Raw genomic sequence first — 21,204 nt, 5'->3', positions numbered from 1 at the left:
ATCAGGTTGCCACCAATGGAGACACAATATCCAGAAGTAGACCTCCTATCAGAAGGGGAACCAACCCAATCAGCATCTAAATAACAAACGATTTTTGTATCGTTGTTAGGACCATATAGCAAACATTTTCCAGGTGATCTTTTAATATACTTTAGTATGCGAACAACTGCATCCCAATGGTCTTCACCTGGGGAGTTAAAGAATTGACTCACCACACTAACTGCGAAGGAAATGTCAGGACATGTAATAGTAAGATAGTTTAATTTACCAACTAATCTTCTGTAACGTTCAGGATCTGAGAAAGGCTCCCCCTGATTTGGTAGGAGCTTGATGTTAGGATCCATAGGCTTCTCAATAGACTTACAGTTCATTAACCCTGTTTCCTCCAAGATGTCTAACGCATACTTCCTCTGAGATATGACGATACCATCATTGGACTGTGCTACTTCAATACCCAAAAAGTACCAGAGTTTGCCAAGATCTTTGGTTTGAAAATGGTGACAAATGTGTTGTTTCACCTGAGAGATGCCAAGGTAGTCGCTTCCCGTGAGAACAATATCATCGACATACACTATTAAGTAGATACATCCAGCACTTGAGTGGCGATAGAACACTGAATCATCCGCTTCACTGCGAGTCATACCAAATCATTGAACAACACCACTGAATTTACCAAACCAGGCCCGAGGAGACTGTTTTAGGCCATATAGGGATTTGCGAAGACGACATACCAATCCAGATGACTCTCCCTGAGCAACAAAGCCGGGCAGTTGCTCCATATAAATTTCTTCATGCAAATCACCATTAAGGAAAGAATTTTTGACATCAAGTTGATAAAGAGGCCATTGTCGAAGGGCGGCCATGGCAATGAATAGGCGAACCGAAGTAATTTTCGCCACTGGAGAAAAAGTATCACCATAATCCAAACCAAAAATCTGTGTGTAGCCTTTGGCAACCAGTCGAGCCTTCAAACGATCAATTGTACCATCAGGGCCAACTTTGATAGCATACACCCACCTGCAACCAACAACAGACTTTCTAGATGGTAATTGGACAAGCTCCCAAGTTCCACTTTTCTTTAAAGCACTTAATTCATCCAGCATGACTTGACGCCAACCAGGATTACTTAAGGCATCACCCACAGACTTGGGAATTGACACAGAAGAAATGGATGAGAGACATGTGTAAAAAGATGGAGATAACCTGTGGTAACTAAGAACAATATGATGAGGGGAAGGGTTACGAGTAGAGCGTATACCTTTACGGAGGGCAATAGGCAGATTAGACTCATTTGCTGGAGCTGGAGGAGACACAGGAGGTGAGTCATGAGACGCCATAAAATGTTGAAACTGTTGAGAAAGGTATTCACGACCATTATCACTGCATAAAGTTCGAATAGAAACCCCAAACTGTGTTTTTATTTCATTAAAAAATGATTGGAAAATAGAAAGCAACTCAGAACGATTCTTCATTAAAAACAACCAAGTACATCTGGAGTAATCATCAATAAAAGTAACAAAATACTGAAATCCTAAAGTGGACTTAAAACGACTAGGTCTCCAAATATCAGAATGAACTAATGAAAAAGGGGACGACGCTCGTTGTGAAACACTACGAGGAAAGGAACTATGAGTATGCTTTCCTAACTAACAAGACTCACATGACAAGTTGGATAACTTCGACAAACTCAGAACAAGCTACTGCAGTTTGGCAAGGCTGGGATAACCTAACTGAGCATGAAGAAGGGATGGTGACTCCATGATGACACCAACATGTGGAGAAGGGCGGAGAAGATATAGACCATGAGACTCACATTCTGTGCCAATCATGTGTTTCGAACTCTGGTACTACAAACAAACAAAATCTTTAGTAAATGAAATAACACAAATAAGGGAATGAGTTAGACGACTCACAGATAATAAATGGAAAGGAGACCCAGGGACATAGAGTACATGATCAATGGATATGGACGGAAAAATATGAACAGTACCAATACCATGAGATGAGACTCTAGACCCATCAGCCATTGTTACCGAGGGTAAATTATCCGGACATGACAAGGAAGAAAACAAGGACTTGTTACCAGTTATATGATCAGTGGCGCCTGAGTCAAGGACCCAAGATCCAAGGGAGTGAGTCAGACCAACAAAAGGTGTACCTGTGCGTGCAACAAATGCAAATGTAGTGGAACTAGATTGTTGACGATCCTCATACCATCTGAGAAATTCGTTGAAGACTGCAGGGTTATCTACAGTATTTGATGAAGTAGGATGGTCTGCAGGCCGAGGAGGTGGATCAAAATTAGCCATTGCTATAGATCGAGGAGGACGTCCATGAAGCGCATAACATTTATCAATTATGTGGCCTGGCTTGCCACAGTGGTCACATTTTTGTCGTCCTGTACCTGGCTTGCGAGACCGACTTTTATCATCACGTTGGGCAGCCACAACAGAGGAATCATCACTATGAGGAGATGTCTCAATGACTGGTTTGCTCGGAATACGCAAAAGAGCAGAACAAGTAGAAGTAAAGTTGGGTATGACTGGAGAACCCAAAATCTGATCACGGACATGGGAGGAATCATCAGAGAGTCCATATAACGCCAACAACATGAAGAACTTTGATCGTTGTTCCAATTCTTCAGCAGGAGTGGAAGCAGGAGGTAATAGCTCATTAAAATCATGAAGGAGGGCATGAACTTTACCCAAATATTCTGCCATGGGACCAGGATTGCGCGGACCAATAACAGTGAATAGATCCTGACAAACACCATAAAGACGTTGGGTGTCATTCGTGTACAGTAACTTTGCTTGTGCCCATACTTCTGAACATGTTTCATATGATCGAAACATTTGTTTCAGAGAAGAGTGAATGGTGGACTTTATGACGATGCATAGCTGGACATCAATTTTCATCCAGCTAGCACTAGTCACATTATTAGTAAGGTGATCTACATACCCTTGACTCTTCAACCAAAGTTTGATGTCGGATGCCCATGTTGCATAATTCGTGTCATCTAACCTGTCAATGGACAAGTGTACATTCACATAATTAGTTTATATTGATGAGGCACCAGCAGAACGAGATGAGGCACTAACAGAGGTGGTTGTAGACGAGGAAGAGGCCATGGAGAGGGGGAAACCCTAAAAATTCAACGTGCTCCGATTGATGCAATGACCATAGATCCAGAAAGAGGGCGAGGAGGCGATTCGGATGGAGTGGTCACCGGTCGATTCAAGAACTCCGGCGACGGCTCCGACGAGGTTCCGGCGAGGTTCCGGCGACGGCGGAGGCTCCGGCGGTGGTAGCGATGGCTGCTGTGGAGGCTACGACCATGGAAGAGGCTGGATCAGAACTTAAGCTCTAGATACCATATGAAATAGTGAAAGAGATGAGGGGAAATGTCCCTTGTGTTGAATATACACATAGGGTCCTTTATTTATAATAGAAGAAATATGGGCTAAGCCCAAAATCCAAATAAGAAATATAAACAAACTAAATAAGAAATATAAACAAACTAACTAAAGATAAGAGATAAATATAAACTAAATATAATATTTCTAACACACACTGTTGAAGTATAATGTCTTTAGTTTATTATTAATATATTTGTTAGGGTTTTTGTTAGGGGCTTCCCGTCCTTTACTTTTCAGAACTACTGTCTTCTATATATACAATAGTAAGTTGTATTAGTTGATGTTAATCAAGATATAAGAGTTTTCATTTTTCTCTCAACTTCAAGTTGGTATCAAGAGCCAGACTCTTTGTCTTCTTCCTCTATCGTCGGCGGCATCATCTCCCTGTCATTTCCGCTGTTCGCCGTCGTCGCGTCGCCGTCCTCTGCCTTCGCCGCCACCGTCTGCCGTCGCTTTCTCCGGCAAAGTCAAGGGTTAGGTGCGCCTTGAGAAGCGCAACCCAACCCTGGTGGTCTCGTCCTCTGAAACCACCGCACCTGCTGTCACGCGCCGCTTCTTTTCGGCCAGTCTCGAGCGCGTATTCTGCACGCGCCGCCTTCCTGTGGTCGGAGCTTCACCGTGTCGCCGCAGAACGTGTCGCCGCAGAAAGTCTCGCCGTAGCTTCTGGAGTGTGTTTTGGTTCCTGTTTCTCTGTTTCGTTGGCTTGGGCTCATACCTAGGGTTTTCTCCTTACGTATTATGAAACCCTAGGTCCTATTTCTTCTCTCAGTTTTAAAATGGCTTCTTCTACTGGAAGTAATTCCTCTTTATCTGCTACCCCTATCATTACATCTGCAAAACTGAATTGGAAAAATTATTTATCATGGTCCTCTAGTGTGGAGTTGTGGTTTCTTGGTCAAGGACACCATGATCACCTTGAACAAGATATTTCTATGGTCCTAGAAGAAGAAAAATCTCAGTGGCAAAAATTAGACTTTCAATTATGTGCTGTTTTGTGGCAATCAGTTGAGCAAGAGGTTCTAGATATCTTGAGACCCTATAAGACATGCTCCTCTTTTTGGAAAAGGGCCCAAGACATTTTTGCTAATGATGTACAACGTCTTTTTGATGCAACCCAAAGAGCAACTTTTCTCAAACAAGTCAACCATGATATGGTTTCTCATGTTGCAAAAGCTCGGGCTACGGTAGAAGAGTTAAAGAACTTCTTTGTAGCTGACTCATTAGAAAATCTCAACAAAAAGCTTGACAAGTTCTACATGGTCCTAATCCTGAAAAGTTTACACTCTGATTTTGATCATGTATGTGATCAAGTTTTAGCTGGTGATCAAATCCCGTCGATGGATGGCTTAGTTACTCGACTCCTTCGGATACATTGGTAAAGGAAGAGAATTTAAATGATGTTATTGAAACATCAGCAATGGTGACACCGTGAGGAAGAGGAGGAGGTAGGAGCAATCGAGGAGGACGTGGTGGTCGAAGTAGACGTCCTCAATGCTCATATTGTAAGAGAATGGGTCATACCCAAGATAAATGTTATTCCTTGCATGGCTTTCCAGACAAAGTTGCTCATGGGTCTAAATCTGATAATTCAGAAACTAAAATTTCTGATGAAGAGTACCAAGAGTTTTTGAGGTACAAGACTGAAAAATCTTCTAATCTTGGCCAATCCTCCTCAATGTCAAATGTGTCAACTGCCTGCATCTCTCAATCTGTGGAAGGTCATAGTCCATGGATTCTTGACTCAGGTGCCTCAGATCATATCTCTGGTAACATCCCTTCAATTTCTTCCATGTCCTCTCCGAAAACTCATTTCATTACTGTTGTCAATGGATCCAAAGTTGCATCTTAGGGGATTGGCACAGTTTCCCTATCTTCACTAAAATTGAATTTTGTTTTGTATATTCCTCATTGTCCTTACAATTTAATCTCTTTGAGTCGATTGACTCGTTCCTTAAATTGTTTTGTAACCTTTTCTGCTAATTCCTTTGTTATACAGGAACATGGTACGGGTCGTCTGATTGGAGAAGGACATGAGTCACGAGGACTTTATTTCTTGAAACCTAACTCCTCAGTTTCCTGTTTCACAACTCCATCCCCAAAACTTTTGCATGATCGGTTGGGTCGCCCAAGCTTATCCAAGTTGAAGATGATGGTTCCAAGTCTCAAACACATTCAAGTCTTAGATTGTGAGTCTTGTCAGTTAGGAAAACATGTTAGATCTTCCTATCCTAAAAAGTTTGAGACGCGTTGTAATTTTGCTTTTTCAACTATTCACTCTGATATTTGGGGACCAAGTCGTGTTACTTCTTTTGGTTTTAATTATTTTGTAACCTTCATTGATGAATTTTCTCGATGTACTTGGGTTTATTTAATGAAAGAGAGATCTGAACTTTTGGCAATATTTGTGTCTTTTTTTAATGAAATTAAGAACCAATTTGGGAAGATAATTAAAATCCTCAGAAGTGATAATGCTAAGGAATACTTTTCTACAGCATTTTCTTCATTCTTATCTTCCCCATGAATTTTACACCAGTCAACATGTCCCCACACTCCACAACAAAATGGCATTGCAGAGAGAAAGAATAGGCATCTCATTGAAACTGCACGCTCCCTAATGTTGAATACTAATGTTCCTGTTCATCATTGGGGTGATGTAGTTCTTACTGTCTGTTTTCTAATCAATAGGATGCCTTCGTCCTCTCTTGAGAATAAAGTCCCTCACTCTATCATTTTTCCAAATGACCCTCTTTACCATGTCTTTCCTCGTATATTTGGGTGTACTTGTTTTGTTCATAATGTTTCTCCAGGTCTTGATAAACTCTCTGCAAAAGCTATTAAGTGTGTTTTTTTAGGACACTCTCGCCTTCAGAAAGGATATAAATGTTATTGTCCTGATGTGACATTCTTTGAAGATACACCTTTTTTCTTGTCCTCCATGGAGGATCGTTCAATTGTTCAACAAATGCTTCCTCTACCATCATGTGATCCCTTGGTTACTCCTGCTTCTTTACCTCAAACTCAAACTGGAAATGACATTGTTCCTCCTCCTCTTCTCACATATCAGCGTTGGACACAATCTCGAACTCCAAACACTGAAGATCCTCAAGACTTAGATCCTCCTCCATCAGATTCCTAAACCATGGATCCCTCATCCTCTTCACCCTCTCTTGACTCAGATAATAATTGGCCTATTGCCCTCCAGAAAGGTATTCGCTCTACTCGTAATCCTTATCCTATTTATAATTTTTTGAGTTATCATCGTTTGTCTCCTCCATATTTCTCCTTTGTTTCTTCCTTATCTTCCATTAAGGTTCCTAATAATGTTCTTGAGGCACTTGGTCATCCTGGATGGCGACAAGCCATGATTGATGAAATGCAGGCACTTGAACACAATGGCACTTGGGACCTTGTTCCTCTTCCTCTTGGTAAGAAGCCTGTTGGTTGTAGATGGGTCTATGCTATTAAGGTTGGTCCTACTGGTGCAGTTGATCGTCTCAAAGCTCGTCCGGTAACTAAGGGATACACTCAAGTCTATGGCCTCGACTATTGTGATACCTTTTCTCCTGTGGCTAAAACCAATACTGTTTGTATTTTGCTTGTTATGGCTGCCATTCGTCATTGGCCCTTTTACCAGTTGGACATTAAAAATGCCTTTCTTCATGGTGATCTAGAAGAAGAGATATACATGGAGCAACCTCCTGGATTTGTTGCTCAGGGGGAGTCTGGGTTAGTTTGTAAATTACATCGTTCCCTCTATGGTTTGAAGCAATCACCTTGAGCTTGGTTTGGTAAATTTAGTCGGGTTGTGCAGAATTTTGGATTGAAAAGATGTGAGGCGGATCATTCAGTATTTTATAATCACTCTTCTCCTGATAAATGTGTTTATCTTATGGTCTATGTTGATGATATTGTCATTACAGGAAATGACATCATTGGAATTGCTCAATTAAAGAATCATTTGTTCAACCACTTTCAAACCAAAGATTTGGGTCGGCTAAAATATTTTCTTGGTATTTAAGTGGCACAATCAAAGGATGGTGTCATCATTTCACAAAGAAAATATGCTCTTGATATTTTGGAGGAAACAGGCCTGACAAATTGCAAGCCCATTGATAGTCCTATGGACTCAAATCAAAAGTTAATGAAAGACCAAGGTGAACTTTTCTCAGACCCAGAGAGATATAGAAGGCTTGTTGGAAAACTCATCTATCTTACCATAACAAGACCTGATCTTTCTTATCCGGTGGGAGTTGTGAGTTAATTTATGCAAAATCCACATGTTGATCATTGGAATGCAGTGATTCACATTCTCAGATATGTAAAAGGGAACCCAGGACAGGGATTGTTGTATGAGGACAAGGGAAGCACTCGTGTTGAGGGATATTGTGATGCAGATTGGGCTGGTTGTCCAATTGACAGAAGATCTACCTCGGGATATTGTGTTTTACTTGGAGGGAACCTTGTATCTTGGAAAAGTAAGAAACAAAGTGTTGTTGCTCGATCTAGTGCTGAAGCTGAGTATCGATCTATGGCTTTAACTACATGTGAACTTGTGTGGATTAGACAACTCCTTCAAAGAGTTGAAATTTTGTGAAAATGAGCAGATGAAGTTGTACTGTGACAATCAAGCCGCCCTTCACATTGCCTCCAATCCAGTGTTTCATGAAAGAACAAAACACATAGAGATTGATTGTCATTTTATCGGAGAGAAGTTATTGTCAAAGGATCTGGTTACTGAGTTTATTAACTCTAATGAACAACTCGCAGACATTCTGACCAAATCTCTAAGGGGGCCTAGAATTCAATTTATATGTTCCAAGCTTGGAGCATATGATCTATATGCTCTAGCTTGAGGGGGAGTGTTGAAGTATAATGTCTTTAGTTTATTATTAATATATTTGTTAGGGTTTTTGTTAGGGGCTTCCTGCCCTTTACTTTTCAGAACTACTGTCTTCTATATATACAGTAGTAAGTTGTATTAGTTGATGTTAATCAAAATATAAGAGTTTTCATTTTTCTCTCAACTTCAAGTCACACGAACAAGATACAATGTACAAGCAATCAATGAGAGCCTAACCTCCCTCATAGGACTAAAATTTCCTAACTGCTAAGCAGTTAGGCTACTAATGCTTCCTTCTTCTCATACATTCTCCATTTCCTAACAATAGCACATTGCCAAAGCTGTCTTTTATTGCTTTCATGTGCCTTCCTGAAGTTCCTAGGTTCTTCTGAGCTTTCAAGTTCTTCAGCTACACTTAAGGCATAGCAAATCCCCAAACCTTCTGGTTGGCTTAGAGACCATTCTTTCTCTATCTCAAACAAGCTGGTAATATCCAATGGCATGATCAGACCCCCTTGAATGTCTAATATCTTCTGGTATTTCATCTGAATTTGAAAGAAAAAATCCTTTTGCAAATTACTAGTTGAATGCCCAACCTCAATGTGAGTCTTCTCCTTTTTGCATTCTGAATTTTCAGAGTGAGTTGCCATCCTTGTCTCATCAAAAGTTACATCCTTGCTAATGATCAATTTTGATGGTTTTGGATCTAACTTCCACAGTCTGTAACCTTGGACTCCTTCAACATATCCAAGGAAGATACTCTTCACAACACGAGCAAAAGCCAAAGAACTAAACACCCTCAGGTTAGAGTAATCAAACAACTTTCCACTCTAACCTCCACTGGTGTTTTCTAATCGAGAACAGATAAGGGCTCCTGTTGATCAAATACACTACTGTGTTTGCAACCTCTCCCTAAAATGCATTGGACAAACCCGCTCCAAGAAGCGTACATCTAACCTTTCAAGGATAGTTCAGTTCATCCTTTCTATAAAACCATTCTATTAAGAGGTACAAACAACAGTCCTGTGTCTCTTGATTCCTTGGGTCTTGCATAAACTATGGAATTCTTCTGAGACAAACTCTAAACCATTATCTGTTCTTAGAACCTTTAGCTTGGATTCCTGTTGATTTTCAATCTATGTCATTCCTTGAACTTTTGCAATGTCTCATATTTGTTCCTTAAAATGTAAATTCATAACCTTCTTGAAAAGTCATCAATGATGCTGAGCAAATATGCTCCTCCACCATGGGTTTGTGTTCTTGTGGCCCCACAAATAAGCATGTGCATATTCAAAGGATCGGTTTGAAGTATGCTTACCTGTTCCAAACTTCACCTTATATGATTTCCCTAAGACACATTGATCACAAAAATCCAGCCTTTGAAGTTTTTCACCTATTAGCAAGATTTGCTTTTCCAATTCTACCAAGCCTTTCTCCTAATGTGACCCATCCTTAAGTGCCATAATATGGTTTTGTCTTCCATTGTCTGACTCGCAACTGAGGCATGTGCAATAATTGTGGATCCTTCTATGATGTATAATCCATTACTTCTTCTGCCCTTGGCTATGACAACATCTCCAGTGGATACCTTCATTATTCCATTCTTAACCTTCATGGAATATTCCATAAGATCAAATGGGTTTATGGAAATCAAATTCCTCTTCAGTTCAGGAACATATCTCACACCTTACAACACTATTTCATGGTTGTCAAACATTCTAAGGCTTATTGATCCCAAACCCTACACTCTGCAGGCCTTGTTATTGCCAAGAAGTACAATTCCATACTCCTTTTGTTTAAGATTCTCAAAGAAATCCATCATCGGACACATGGTATGTGCAACCTAAGTCCATGACCCAATTTTTCTGAGAATCTTTATATGAAGTCACCATAACACCAAGTGATTCATATTCCTTGGAGGCCTTATCAACATTAGTTGTTTCTTTCATCAGAGTGCTTTACATTTCTCTGGCCAATGTATGTTGAAATGACCAACCTTTTGGCACTTGAAACTCCAAACTTGTTTCTTGTTCTCTAGTTTTTTCTTTTTTCATTTACCCTCTGTTTTCTTTCCTTTTCCTTTCATGGTTGTTAGACCTGATGAAACCTCCTCCGTTGCCTTTGAATCTTGGAGCTTTTGGAACTCTTTGGTTCGAATTGATGTTACAACTTCTTTCAAAGTAATCAACTTATCTTTTCCATAGAGCAAAGCATCTTTAAAATACTCACAGGTTTTGGTAAGAGCATTCAGAAAAATGACAGCCTTATCTTCATCTTCTAGCTTTAGACCAATATTCTTAAGGTCATCAATAGTGTTGTTGAATTCTGCACAAGTTGTTCTTGATTCTGCCATCTTGAACAATTGTTCTTGATTTTTCCATCTTGAACAAATAAAGTTGTTGTTTGAGACATCCTATGAACCAAAGATCTCGTCATGTTATAGCACTGTTCACTGAAATTGTATGAGCTCCTATTTGATTTTTAATGTGCTGATAATATTCTCTAATATATAAAATTTCAACTTGCATCTTTGTTAATTTATGAGGTGTTTATAATCTTCTAAGCATAAGTTTCAAGGATACCAAATAATTAGAGGATAAAAAGACGTGCATAAGTTGGATATATTTACTCTTTAGGACATGATATGGCTTCTGATTTCTTATTGATTTTTCAGGAACTTGTAGGACCTGTTCCCGAAGGATTCTACGAATATTTTGCAAATAGATATCCAAGACTCTTGATTGAGGTGTATAAAGTTATACTGCATTATTGCAAGGAGGAAGAATGTTTCCAAAGATATTTTAGATGTGTTGATTAGGGCTTTGGCATGGCTTCAGCATGAAGCTGTTTATGTTGATATTTTATAAATGTAATAATGTATATATACGTGTATTGGTCCAACCTAAAGTTACTTGTCTCTTAAGTTAAAAGAGTGCAAGCTAATCAAAATTATCTTTAATCTCTAAGATGGCATAATAAAGATTGTAATGAATTTAACTGAGACAACTAGGGTCAGAATGTTTTATGTTTACTCACCCAGGATTGATCTATATATCCATTCTAATTGAGGGTTATGCATCAAATTTCTTCCTACACGTATCAAACCGGATTTTGCTTTCTGGAACAAACTAAACTAATTCAAAAAAATTTCCAGATAAAAAATTTTGTAACAAAAATTCCGGAAGTCTGTGATGGGGTGCAAGAGGAAACATTCATTTTCTTTATGTAGGGAAGATGTCAACTGTCAGTTTATTTAATTCTGTTTCCACCCTTGGAAGTTTTATTTGAAGCATTTGGGAAGATGCAGTGGTGTGATCTGGATAATGGATCCCATAAAGAGTATGTGGTTGATTAGAAAATGGATTATGAAAGGGAAAACACCTTTTTTTAGAAAGAAGATTCCGGAAGAGGTAACACATTTTTCTTTTCCGGAAACAAAATTCCGGAATATGTTTTCTATTTTCAGATTACAGTTTTCGGATGTAACTTTCAAATAAGGAAAAGTGGAAATAAAATAAACTGATAGGGTGTAGGAAGCAACACCCCAAGGTTTTGTGTATTCATATGACATGCAACATTCTTATAGACAAATGTTATCTAAGAGCAGCTAATATGCTAATGAATGAAAGCCAACAATTGGTCTATTGCACTATAAATAAAAATGAAATGATTTCATTAATTATTATGTATCCTAAAAAACTATCAGTACAAACAACAATTGCAAAGCCAACTTGTTCCCACGCTTAGATAGTCCCACACAAATTGATATATCTTACAATTATATGTACTAAAAAAGAAAACCACAAAAATGTAGGAAGCCAGCAGTTGCAACGGGGGATGAAGAGTGATTGATGAACAAGGCGTTAGTACAAGAAGCTACAAAATTATGAGGAGCAAACAAGTATGCAACAGTTAGATTTCAGTAGCTGAATCAATTCTGTATGATGATGCCTGAGAAAATCCTTTGTTGGAGTTGATGGATGATCCTACTTCTCTTGTGCTCCTGTAGGACATGCCCTCTATTTTCTTTCTCTTCACACGGTTCTTAACAATCTCTTCCTTTTCATCTACAAAGGAAAGGAATGTGCGCAGACGTGAAGATCCTGACCCATGGCCAGAAGACTCAAGTTCCTCTGGGCCGTGCTTGGAGTACTGTCTCATGGTCTGAACAACATATATGAGAAGAGCAAGCACACATGCCAATCCACACACCAGATAGAGGCCCCAGAAGCTTTTCAGCTTGAGTCTGTCCACTTCAAGCTTTGCACCTTGTGATAAGCAGGCACTGCTCAAAAGCCATTTGTCATGGATCCTTTGTAAGTCTCCGTTCTCTGCCAACTCCAATATGGCAGTTGAAAGATCAACTGCTAACGGTGAGTCCCGTGGAAAGGCCTAAGAAAAATGAAGGGCAACGAACATTAATCAAGGTGGAGATTACAATGCTAACAAAACATGAAATTAGAAAAGGTAACTTCCTGCCAATTTTTTCTGCCGAAACTAGAACAATTTAGCTAATCTGAGTTCATAGGTAAGCGACTATGCTCCAGCTAATCAACTAAAGGTTCCATGACCTCACCTGAATGGTTACAGTTCTTTGTTGCAAGGTTACAGGTTTCAAAGAACAAGGACTAAAACATGAAGTTATTCTTGAGTTGACTTAGAAAAGTTGCTGAATAACAACAAACATGGGAGGAAATTTCTGAAAACACTGAACAGTAGCTACGTCTATTAGGATATATCTTAACTAAGACATGAATATATTACAATGTAGGATATTTATTTTAGACTCTGGCACAGAAGCATTTCTGTTAAACCACAAAAATGAGGAGTCAGGAGCAAGCTTGTACATTATGATTTGGCAGTGAAGTATTTATTATGTGTATTTAGTACAGATAAATCATTCAATCCCTTTTCCCCAGTGCTTCATGATTGACTGAGTTAAAGAACAATGTTTAAAGCAGAACAAAATTTCAACCAGAATAGTCAAGAGAAAAATGCATGTACGCTTCCTTTAGGTAGAGATGAACAGAAAACAAAGAGAACAGTGTGGCACATTCCAAAGTTCACTGTGAAGGCAAAAAAATAAAGAAAATTTGGACTATTGGTAAGGAGATACTTACGAATCCCCAACCATTTCGGGTGAACTCTTGACCTACAATGCTAAATTCGCAACGGCTTGAAAGGAAAAGTTCTATGTAAGCACGCTCATCAACATATGCAGCAACACCACCCTTCTGGGGACCATTTTTTAGAGCTGTTGCAGTTTCTTCCGGTGTTTTCAGAGGAACCAGTCTGGATTCATCAATACCAATTTCTTCAATCAAATAAGTTCGAGTAAATGAACCCTGCAAGTAGCCAATAGGCTCTTTGCTATTTATTAAACTGTCAATGCCTTTAACAGGTGAAGAAAGTTGTTGCACCGTGAGGATTGATGTCAGACTAGCTGTATAACTTGAGTTAATAATTAGAACTACAAATAACCATATAAGCAGCACAAAGCGACCAAGAGTGCTCACTGTATTTTCCCCTACATAGTACACAAAAGAGTATTTCATAAACCCAATGTAGTCACCACTTATACTCGGGATTAGGACCAATATATATCACAGAAGACAAAAAATTGGCACTTACTGTGAGCGAAGAACATGGTTGAAAAACTAAACCTGTCAAATAAACACATGGATAGAAGTTACAAACATATCCAAAGCCATAAGTTGATGCAGAGTAAAAAAGTAACGTTGATAAATTATTCATCAGCAACATATACAGCAGATTCAATATGGTGAGCTTGAGAAAGGGAGAGAGAAAGACCAGATTCCCATACCACAAAATTGTGACCATTTGCTGTTTGGGAGTTCCCCTAAAATCATCATTCAGTCTATGCTCTAAAATCCAAACAACAGCTCCCACTAATAGAAAAAAGATAGCTGTGACAGCCCACATCATTGGCGTAAATGGTTTAAAAAATGCCCAAGCATTGGAATCCGTCTTCTTAACTGATGCTACTACCACCAGACCAGACTCAATATATGGCTGAGTAAAATCCACCATCTTTGTTCTTTCTGTTGTAATTGTAATGTCACCTACTGCAGCATCAAAAACCTGTATGCAAAGAAAAACTGATCTCAGAAGTACCCATAAAACATCCAAACTCCTAAAGTAATTGCAATGATACTCACATCCGCTGTTATAAGACGGACAAGTTCAGTATTACTAGGATTTCTGTCACCATCCCCATATGAAACAAATTTATAGGGGACAGCATAGGGCAACAAGTTCACTGCAGAAAGAAATACATCAATGCAGAATCCCTTGAACATGTCAGTGCCTTGTACTTGAGAGACAAAATCCCGGTAACTAACCCTTTTTGGCACTCCAATTTTTAACATCCTTCCATTGTTTGGAAAAACCCAACCACGGGGCTTTTGGGTTGTTTCTCCTGGCCAAAACACAGGGAGTAGATTTTGGCTTGCACTGGATCGATTGGGTGGCTTTGAATAAAGTGTTTCTGGAGGAGCAACGGATAATCCAGTGTAATTAGACCAATAACCAATCCTCCGTGTTCCTGTTCCAATCACATTGATGATTTCATAAGCTGGATTAACAAGATTTCCATCAGAATCATACTTGAACAGGCCTGATACTCCAGTCATATTAACCTCATAAATATGTTTACGCAGCAGATTTCCTTCGTTAAAGATCTTCACAGCATCAAGATGCATGTTGTCTCCACGTATTTGAGATAACTTTGGATCATGTGAAAATGTAATTTGATTCCCTCGTTTGAAAAATGCATCAAGTGCATGAGCAAGAGCAAAAACAGTATCATATGCAAAGATACCATAAGTACTCAAACCAAGGGTGTCATTACCATTCTTTCCAGAAGTAGTCATGTTTGTCCACCTAGAAATAAACCATCTTTTGAGCTTTGAATCTGGTACATACATACGCAGTGCAATGACCCCTTGCATGTCATTGGTTGCATCTGGAGATAGGGGACTACGTATATCCAGCCAAGTAGACAGAAAAGTAGTTGTTATCCAGACATAACCATTTTCCATCATCCCCAGAGACTTTGCCACACTTAAGACTTTTGGACCCCAAGCAGTACTTGTGTGAAGAACTATAACCCGGGATTCTGCAAGGGCCACCTGAACAAGTACATCAGTAATCTCCTCTCTAGTTGCCTCAGGAGTCATAGGTGCTTTAAATGAAATCTTGCAACGCCTCTCGGCAAGCTTATCCCCTAATGCACCAATTCCATTCCTCCCATGGTCATCGTCACCATAAACTGCAATAACCTCTCTCCATTGAAAGTAGTTAACAAGGTCTGCTATTGCAGTCATCTCATAGACGTCACTAAAAGCAGTTCTAATAAAGAATGGGAATTGAAGAGAAGAAAGGGTAGGGTCAGTGGCTGTAAATGATAGCAGAGGAACTTGGAGCTCATTTGCTATATGAGATATGACATGAGCTGTTGTAGAGGTCTGGGGGCCAATTATAGCCACAGTTTGTGTCGCCATGAGCTGCAAGGCTGTATCGCACATAGTTTATGTCAAACAAGAATTATAATCTGCCAAACTTTGAACTAACTTGTCTAACAGAAAAAGATGCTTTTAAGTTTTTACAAACAGAAAAAATGGGGATATTCCGACATACCCTCAGCAATGCTCAAAAATCCTCTGTATTTGGTATCTTCTTGCATTGAGAGCTTCAACTTAGTTTGAGCAAGAATAGATGGGTCAGAATTTACATCTTCAACCGCCGCTTCTACAGCAGTTTTGACCATTTTACCAACACTGGTATTGAAAGAATAGAGAACTCCAATGTTTACCAAAGCAGGTATTGTGGAATTATCTGATACAGCTCCAGCTGAAAATAACCCTTCAAAGAGAACCATCAACACCATAATCTCAACTCTAGTCATAGTTGCGGTTGCCTTTTGCGAAGCCAGTATCAATCAAACTGCTCAACAAACAAGTAAAGCACCATCTTCAGAGAATTAAAAAAGGGGAGATACTTATAAAGTAAAAAGCTAAGCATTCGTGCCCAAAACTGTGGCTTTCAAAACATTAAGAATGAACCGCACTTCTCAATCAAAAACTTATTTGGCACGCAAAGTTGGTCCCAGGTCAAGTAACCCAAAACAAAAACACAAGCACAGAGTTGCAACGCACATCTCAAAAGCAACCATGAAAGGGAAAGAAGACAACAATAAAGTATCACCCATTAAAGCAAAAAGGTAACTTATTGCAAGGATAAGTAAAAGCATGCGAATAACAGAACTTTAATCAAAGGGACCAGTTTACCTGAGTTTGATTCCCAAGATGGTAGCCGGTATCTATATTTAGCAGCAAACGAGAGTCCAGAAAACCTGACGTTTGATTCAATTTGGAAATAAAAATATAAACTTTACATGTATCCAACAACAAAAGAAATAAACTTTAAGGTGAGACCATGGATGATAGATCTTAAAAGAAAATTGAGCTGTGGGAGAGAGTGAAAATAATGTTCATAAAGTTGAACGGTATTTCACCTGAGGATGTTATTCCTATGATATTACTTTTTCCTTTACTTAACTTTCTAGCATAAAGCCAAAAAGACAATCGGGACAAAATATCTTAAGGAAAGTTCTCACAGGACAACCTCCTCATTCCATTCAAATACCTCTCTTGTTCATGTTCCTGTTCCCGTTCCTGCTACCACTCCCACCTCATGAAACGGGAAAGACAGAGAGAAAGGTAAGACTTCTGCTGAGATTGGTGTCAATTACTCTCCATGTAATTAATGACACAGTTTTAGTGAAAAAATTTATGGTCGGATATCGCATTTTACATGTGTTTTTATATCCACGTGTTGTGTTTCATGAGATATCTTCAGTTGTACGATAATTCTTATAATTTCTTAATAATTTGTTAAAAAATAGTTAGTAATTGTTACGATAATGAAATTTAATGTTGCTATATGTGAAAGGTAAACGGAATAATGGTACCACTCTGGCATATGATTAATGGTAATGACTCGTGGGCCCCGCTAATGGGTGTACTGTACAGAGTCTCACTGCTTTCAGAAACGGGACAGTGACTTTCCTACGGGACATCACTTCAATCCAACAAAAATCTACATCATGTGTGAAAAAATTCTTCAAGGCAAATACTTTTACAAATTTATTACAAAGACGTTTCTTTAACAGAATAAAATTCTCACGTTTTATTGGCTTTTTTCTCTAATAATTTTTAAAATTATTTTATTTGTACGTTATTATAAATATATAAATTATTATAACATTAATATATATATATATATATATATATATATATATATAATTTATATATTTATATATAAAGTAGGTGTTTTAATTATTGTTAAGAATTAAATTTTAATCTTAATTGAAATCCAAAAAACGGCTTTGTAAAATGAAATATACACTCACTTATATATTATAACTTGATTTTATGTCTAGTCAATGTGAGAGTTCCAACGTATCCCCTTACGTTGAGATATATACGTTTTGAGTATGAGAAACGAATGGTTCAATAACGGATGAAACAATATGACCAACAAACAACAAATATAGGTTTTAACATAGTTGGTCAAGTATTAATTTAGTATGGAGGCCCGGGCGAACAATTCCAAGGTCGCGTTCGCATCTCCTTCTCGCTCAACTGATCAAGCAAAGTTCTCTTGTTAGTGTTTATGTGGAAAGAGAGCTTGCGACTAAGTTGAAACTTTGTACCAAATATCCTATTGGCCAGAGGACGGGGAGTGTTGCCCTTTCTACAACTCCTCTTGTGGGAGGATGATTTCTCACCCTCCTTGTGTGACCTCTTCTTCCCCTTATCTGGTTAAGGTGGAGGGGAACCACAAAGAGTGGGAGGGTTGGTCAAGCTCCACAATAGTTGGAGCCGCTCAAGGAGTTCCTCCGCAAGGAATGTCCCGAAGACGATTGGACTTCTCGAGGATGTTAGTTGCTTGGCTGGAGGAAGCCAAGCGGGGATCTCTTGGCTCTAGGGCCTTGATGCCCCTTCTTCAATTTAGTAGCAACAACAACCTCCTTGAAAAGATTCTTCTTCTACGTAGGGGCGAACGTGATAACTGAAAGAAAACCAAAAACTTAGTCAAGTTAAGACCAATCACCTAACAAGTTTCACAAAAGGAAACATCATACCAAACGCCTCAATGTTGAGGTCCTCATATCTGAGGCACTCTGATCGCATCAGTCTTAAGTCAGCGTCATAGAGGACCTTGGCCAAGAGGTTACCTTCTAGGGATTCTTCGTCCAATATAAGGGGAACTTGGGACGCCTAGCCTCTGCAAAAAAATTTCGACCGACCAACCTCCTTTATTACTACCTTGAAATATTTCGTCTTAAATCCCTTGAAAGTGGCAACATACGATTTGAACATCCATTTTCCCTCCATAGAGATTAAGGAAACCCAACCTTGTTTGGCGATCGGTCGGCCACGAAAGTAATGGAGGAAGATGGTCAGGGTAGGGGTTAGTGTGCCTATCACTATTAATGCTTACATACACACTCAGCTATTTAGATGCAGCTAGTTAGGAGCCAAGTTAAATTCCTTCAACACGACCGCCTGAAAGTTGGTGAAGGGTATTAAGAAGTGGACTTTAAGTCTAACTCAACCCCACAAAACTGGCTTGTAAGGTGATATTTGCACTCACTTATATACTCTAAATTGGTTTTATCTCTAGTCGATGTGGAAATTCCAACAAAGGGAATTCGAACATACATTTGGACAAAGGAAAAAGTGTACGTGAAGAAAAAATCCTCTCTACTGCTCCATTTCCTGTGATAAACCCATTTGTTCCCTTTACAAACTGTTAGTCTAATCAGTTCAACATCCTTTTCATTCCGCATAATACAAATCCGTCCAGGCCAATTCTTTAAGTTCCTCCTCGTGCGAAAGTAGGTGACAAACTAACCCAGTTAGCGGGATGCCCAGGCTATCACCGGAATGGCCCATGGTACTTCTTCCCTTCATTCGGGCGTCAACCTCTACCCCCCAAAGTACAAAGTGACCGTGAGCCCATGCATGACCTTATCACTATCTACATTGCTCGAGCTGTCAGTCGAGCCACTATCCTGCTTAGTTGTCTCTAAGATCGAGGAAGACACAGAGCTTGGAGTTGAGAATCGCGAGTCATTGACATCGAACCCCTTACTGCCCCTTTGCGATGACTTCTCAGACAAAGACAACTAAACAATTAGCATTTTATTACCTAAAATGAAGGAATAATCGCATGGTATGCCAATCAAATAAGGAAAAATTGTGAACATGACGAGGAAATCCCACCCCTATTTATAGGAAAATAGGTGATAACTATCAAAGGTCATTCACCGTTAGATCTGACCGCATTTGACAGTCCAGATTACGCGTCTCTACGACTTCTCCAAGGGCGAAACACGAAGCGATGCATGTCTCTTCCTGCCAATGACCATCCTTAGCCGCATTTCAAGAACAGCTAAGCAGAGGCAATCTTCCTAAGCCAAACATGAACCTTCAACGCAAATGGCCAACCCCACCAAAGGAAGCCAATGTCAAACCCCAATGCCAATTACTTCTAGCTCGAGCTTAGAGAGCTTGTGTACCATACGACCATGTGATTAGCTATCGTCTGGTTGGCCTAGGAATGTTCTATGATACCCGTTTGGCCAAACCCCTAGGATGATCGAACAATCACAAACTCTAGAAAACCTTAAGTATCATCCATAATCAAGTTTACTGATAAAATGTACTTACTAGATATTGGCCCATGATTATGATTATGTTAATCACAAGCTCATATCGAAACCTATAAATATAAGTTTGATTTAAAAAAATAGGTGATTATATTTATTGTAAATTTAAGATTTTACTATAACAACTGATCGACTATATTACTGATTTGAGCGTTAAAGTGTTTTTGACATATATCCATCCGTATAATTTAAAATTAGAATATAAAAAACCTAATAGAACTTCATTGTGGAAATTGAAGATGACATAAACTAGAAAAAATATATATAAACAAATGTTTTGATTATTATCCTTCATTAAACACTAACAACTATACACATGTATATGATTAAAAGATAAATGAATTCAGATAAATTAAAACGATATATTTGAGAAATATAATAAATATTCAAAACTACCTAAATAGTATACTGTACTTTTTCTGGTGATAGATATAGTTTCCTCACTTAGTTCGACACGTATTTGAGGTGATCAACTCCTTTACATATTTGTCAATGAAAATGGAAACGTGATCAAACAAAGTCAAGACAATGATGATCAATGGGAAACAACTTTGAGTTCACCACATTTAAAATTTAACAAAAAAAGAAAGAATCATTTAAAAAATGAGCATCCTGACAAAATAAATCATTTTAGTTTTAAAATGAAAGTGTTTAAACAAAAATATATAACTTCATTTTTGGAAATTGAAAAAAAAAATTAAAAACTTACATCTAGCAATAATTTTTATTTTAATAAGTTTGTCACTTAATTAAGGCAACATCTACACGGAGCTTTCCAACATCTCCATTTTTATTTGGATTATGTATAACGAGAATGAGGGCGGTAAAAGTTAAAACAACATGCATGCACTGAAAATTATATAATAGAAAAAATGTTTTGAAAAAAAGAAACATCTATACTTAATCATTTTTTATACAATTTATTATCGTCAACTGAATTTTTTTAAGAAAATGTGTGCAATATTAATAATTATTGTCATTATTTCTTAATATTGTTAGAAATTATTGGACGTACAAACATTAAAGATATCTCATTTTGTTTGCAGATTGAAGAGGAAAATTTATGCCAAGATATAATAATATGAAGATCTGAAATGATGTAAGAAGAAGAAATGATTGCCTCATCTTCAAGACTGAAAGTGAAAGGGAGGATGAAATGATAAAGTTAGACGCATATATTAATATCAACT

At 38.4% G+C, this 21,204-nt stretch overlaps 3 protein-coding genes across 5 annotated transcripts in view; 2 read left to right on the top strand and 1 right to left on the bottom strand.

Annotated features, from left to right (window-relative positions):
* The window catches only part of LOC106769385 (serine/threonine-protein kinase/endoribonuclease IRE1a), a gene marked incomplete at its 5' end in the record, with an annotated part of 55,773 nt that extends 44,477 nt beyond the window's left edge, over window positions 1–11,296 (top strand). Inside the window, 1 exon segment of the mRNA XM_014654991.2 lies at window positions 10,931–11,296. Within this exon segment, the coding sequence (XP_014510477.1) occupies window positions 10,931–11,074 (144 nt within the window).
* Window positions 3,623–4,947, top strand: LOC111241986. The gene has a single exon (XM_022782856.1). The coding sequence runs from the start codon at window positions 4,193–4,195 to the stop codon at window positions 4,793–4,795; it is 603 nt and encodes a 200-aa protein (XP_022638577.1). The 5' UTR covers window positions 3,623–4,192; the 3' UTR covers window positions 4,796–4,947.
* Window positions 11,297–11,906: 610 nt separating the features above from the next.
* Window positions 11,907–17,055, bottom strand: LOC106769094 (glutamate receptor 3.6-like). 3 transcript variants are annotated; one of them, XM_014654566.2, is made up of 8 exons: window positions 16,924–17,055; window positions 16,566–16,630; window positions 15,916–16,221; window positions 14,436–15,790; window positions 14,081–14,358; window positions 13,888–13,919; window positions 13,377–13,783; window positions 11,907–12,648 (listed from the first exon to the last, which is right to left on the bottom strand). In XM_014654566.2, the coding sequence occupies exons 3-8, from the start codon at window positions 16,181–16,183 to the stop codon at window positions 12,169–12,171; spliced, it is 2,820 nt and encodes a 939-aa protein (XP_014510052.1). In that variant the 5' UTR covers window positions 16,184–16,221; window positions 16,566–16,630; window positions 16,924–17,055; the 3' UTR covers window positions 11,907–12,168. The 3 variants fall into 3 exon arrangements, with proteins under 3 accessions (XP_014510052.1, XP_014510051.1, XP_014510050.1); XM_014654565.2 differs by having other exon boundaries at window positions 16,793–17,043; XM_014654564.2 differs by having other exon boundaries at window positions 16,566–17,043.
* Window positions 17,056–21,204: the final 4,149 nt, after the last annotated feature.

This window comes from Vigna radiata, chromosome 7 (assembly GCF_000741045.1).
Source record: "Vigna radiata var. radiata cultivar VC1973A chromosome 7, Vradiata_ver6, whole genome shotgun sequence".
NCBI lineage: Eukaryota > Viridiplantae > Streptophyta > Magnoliopsida > Fabales > Fabaceae > Vigna > Vigna radiata.
The sequence above is the reverse complement of the archived record's forward strand: the minus strand, read 5'-3'. Positions and strand labels throughout refer to the sequence as shown.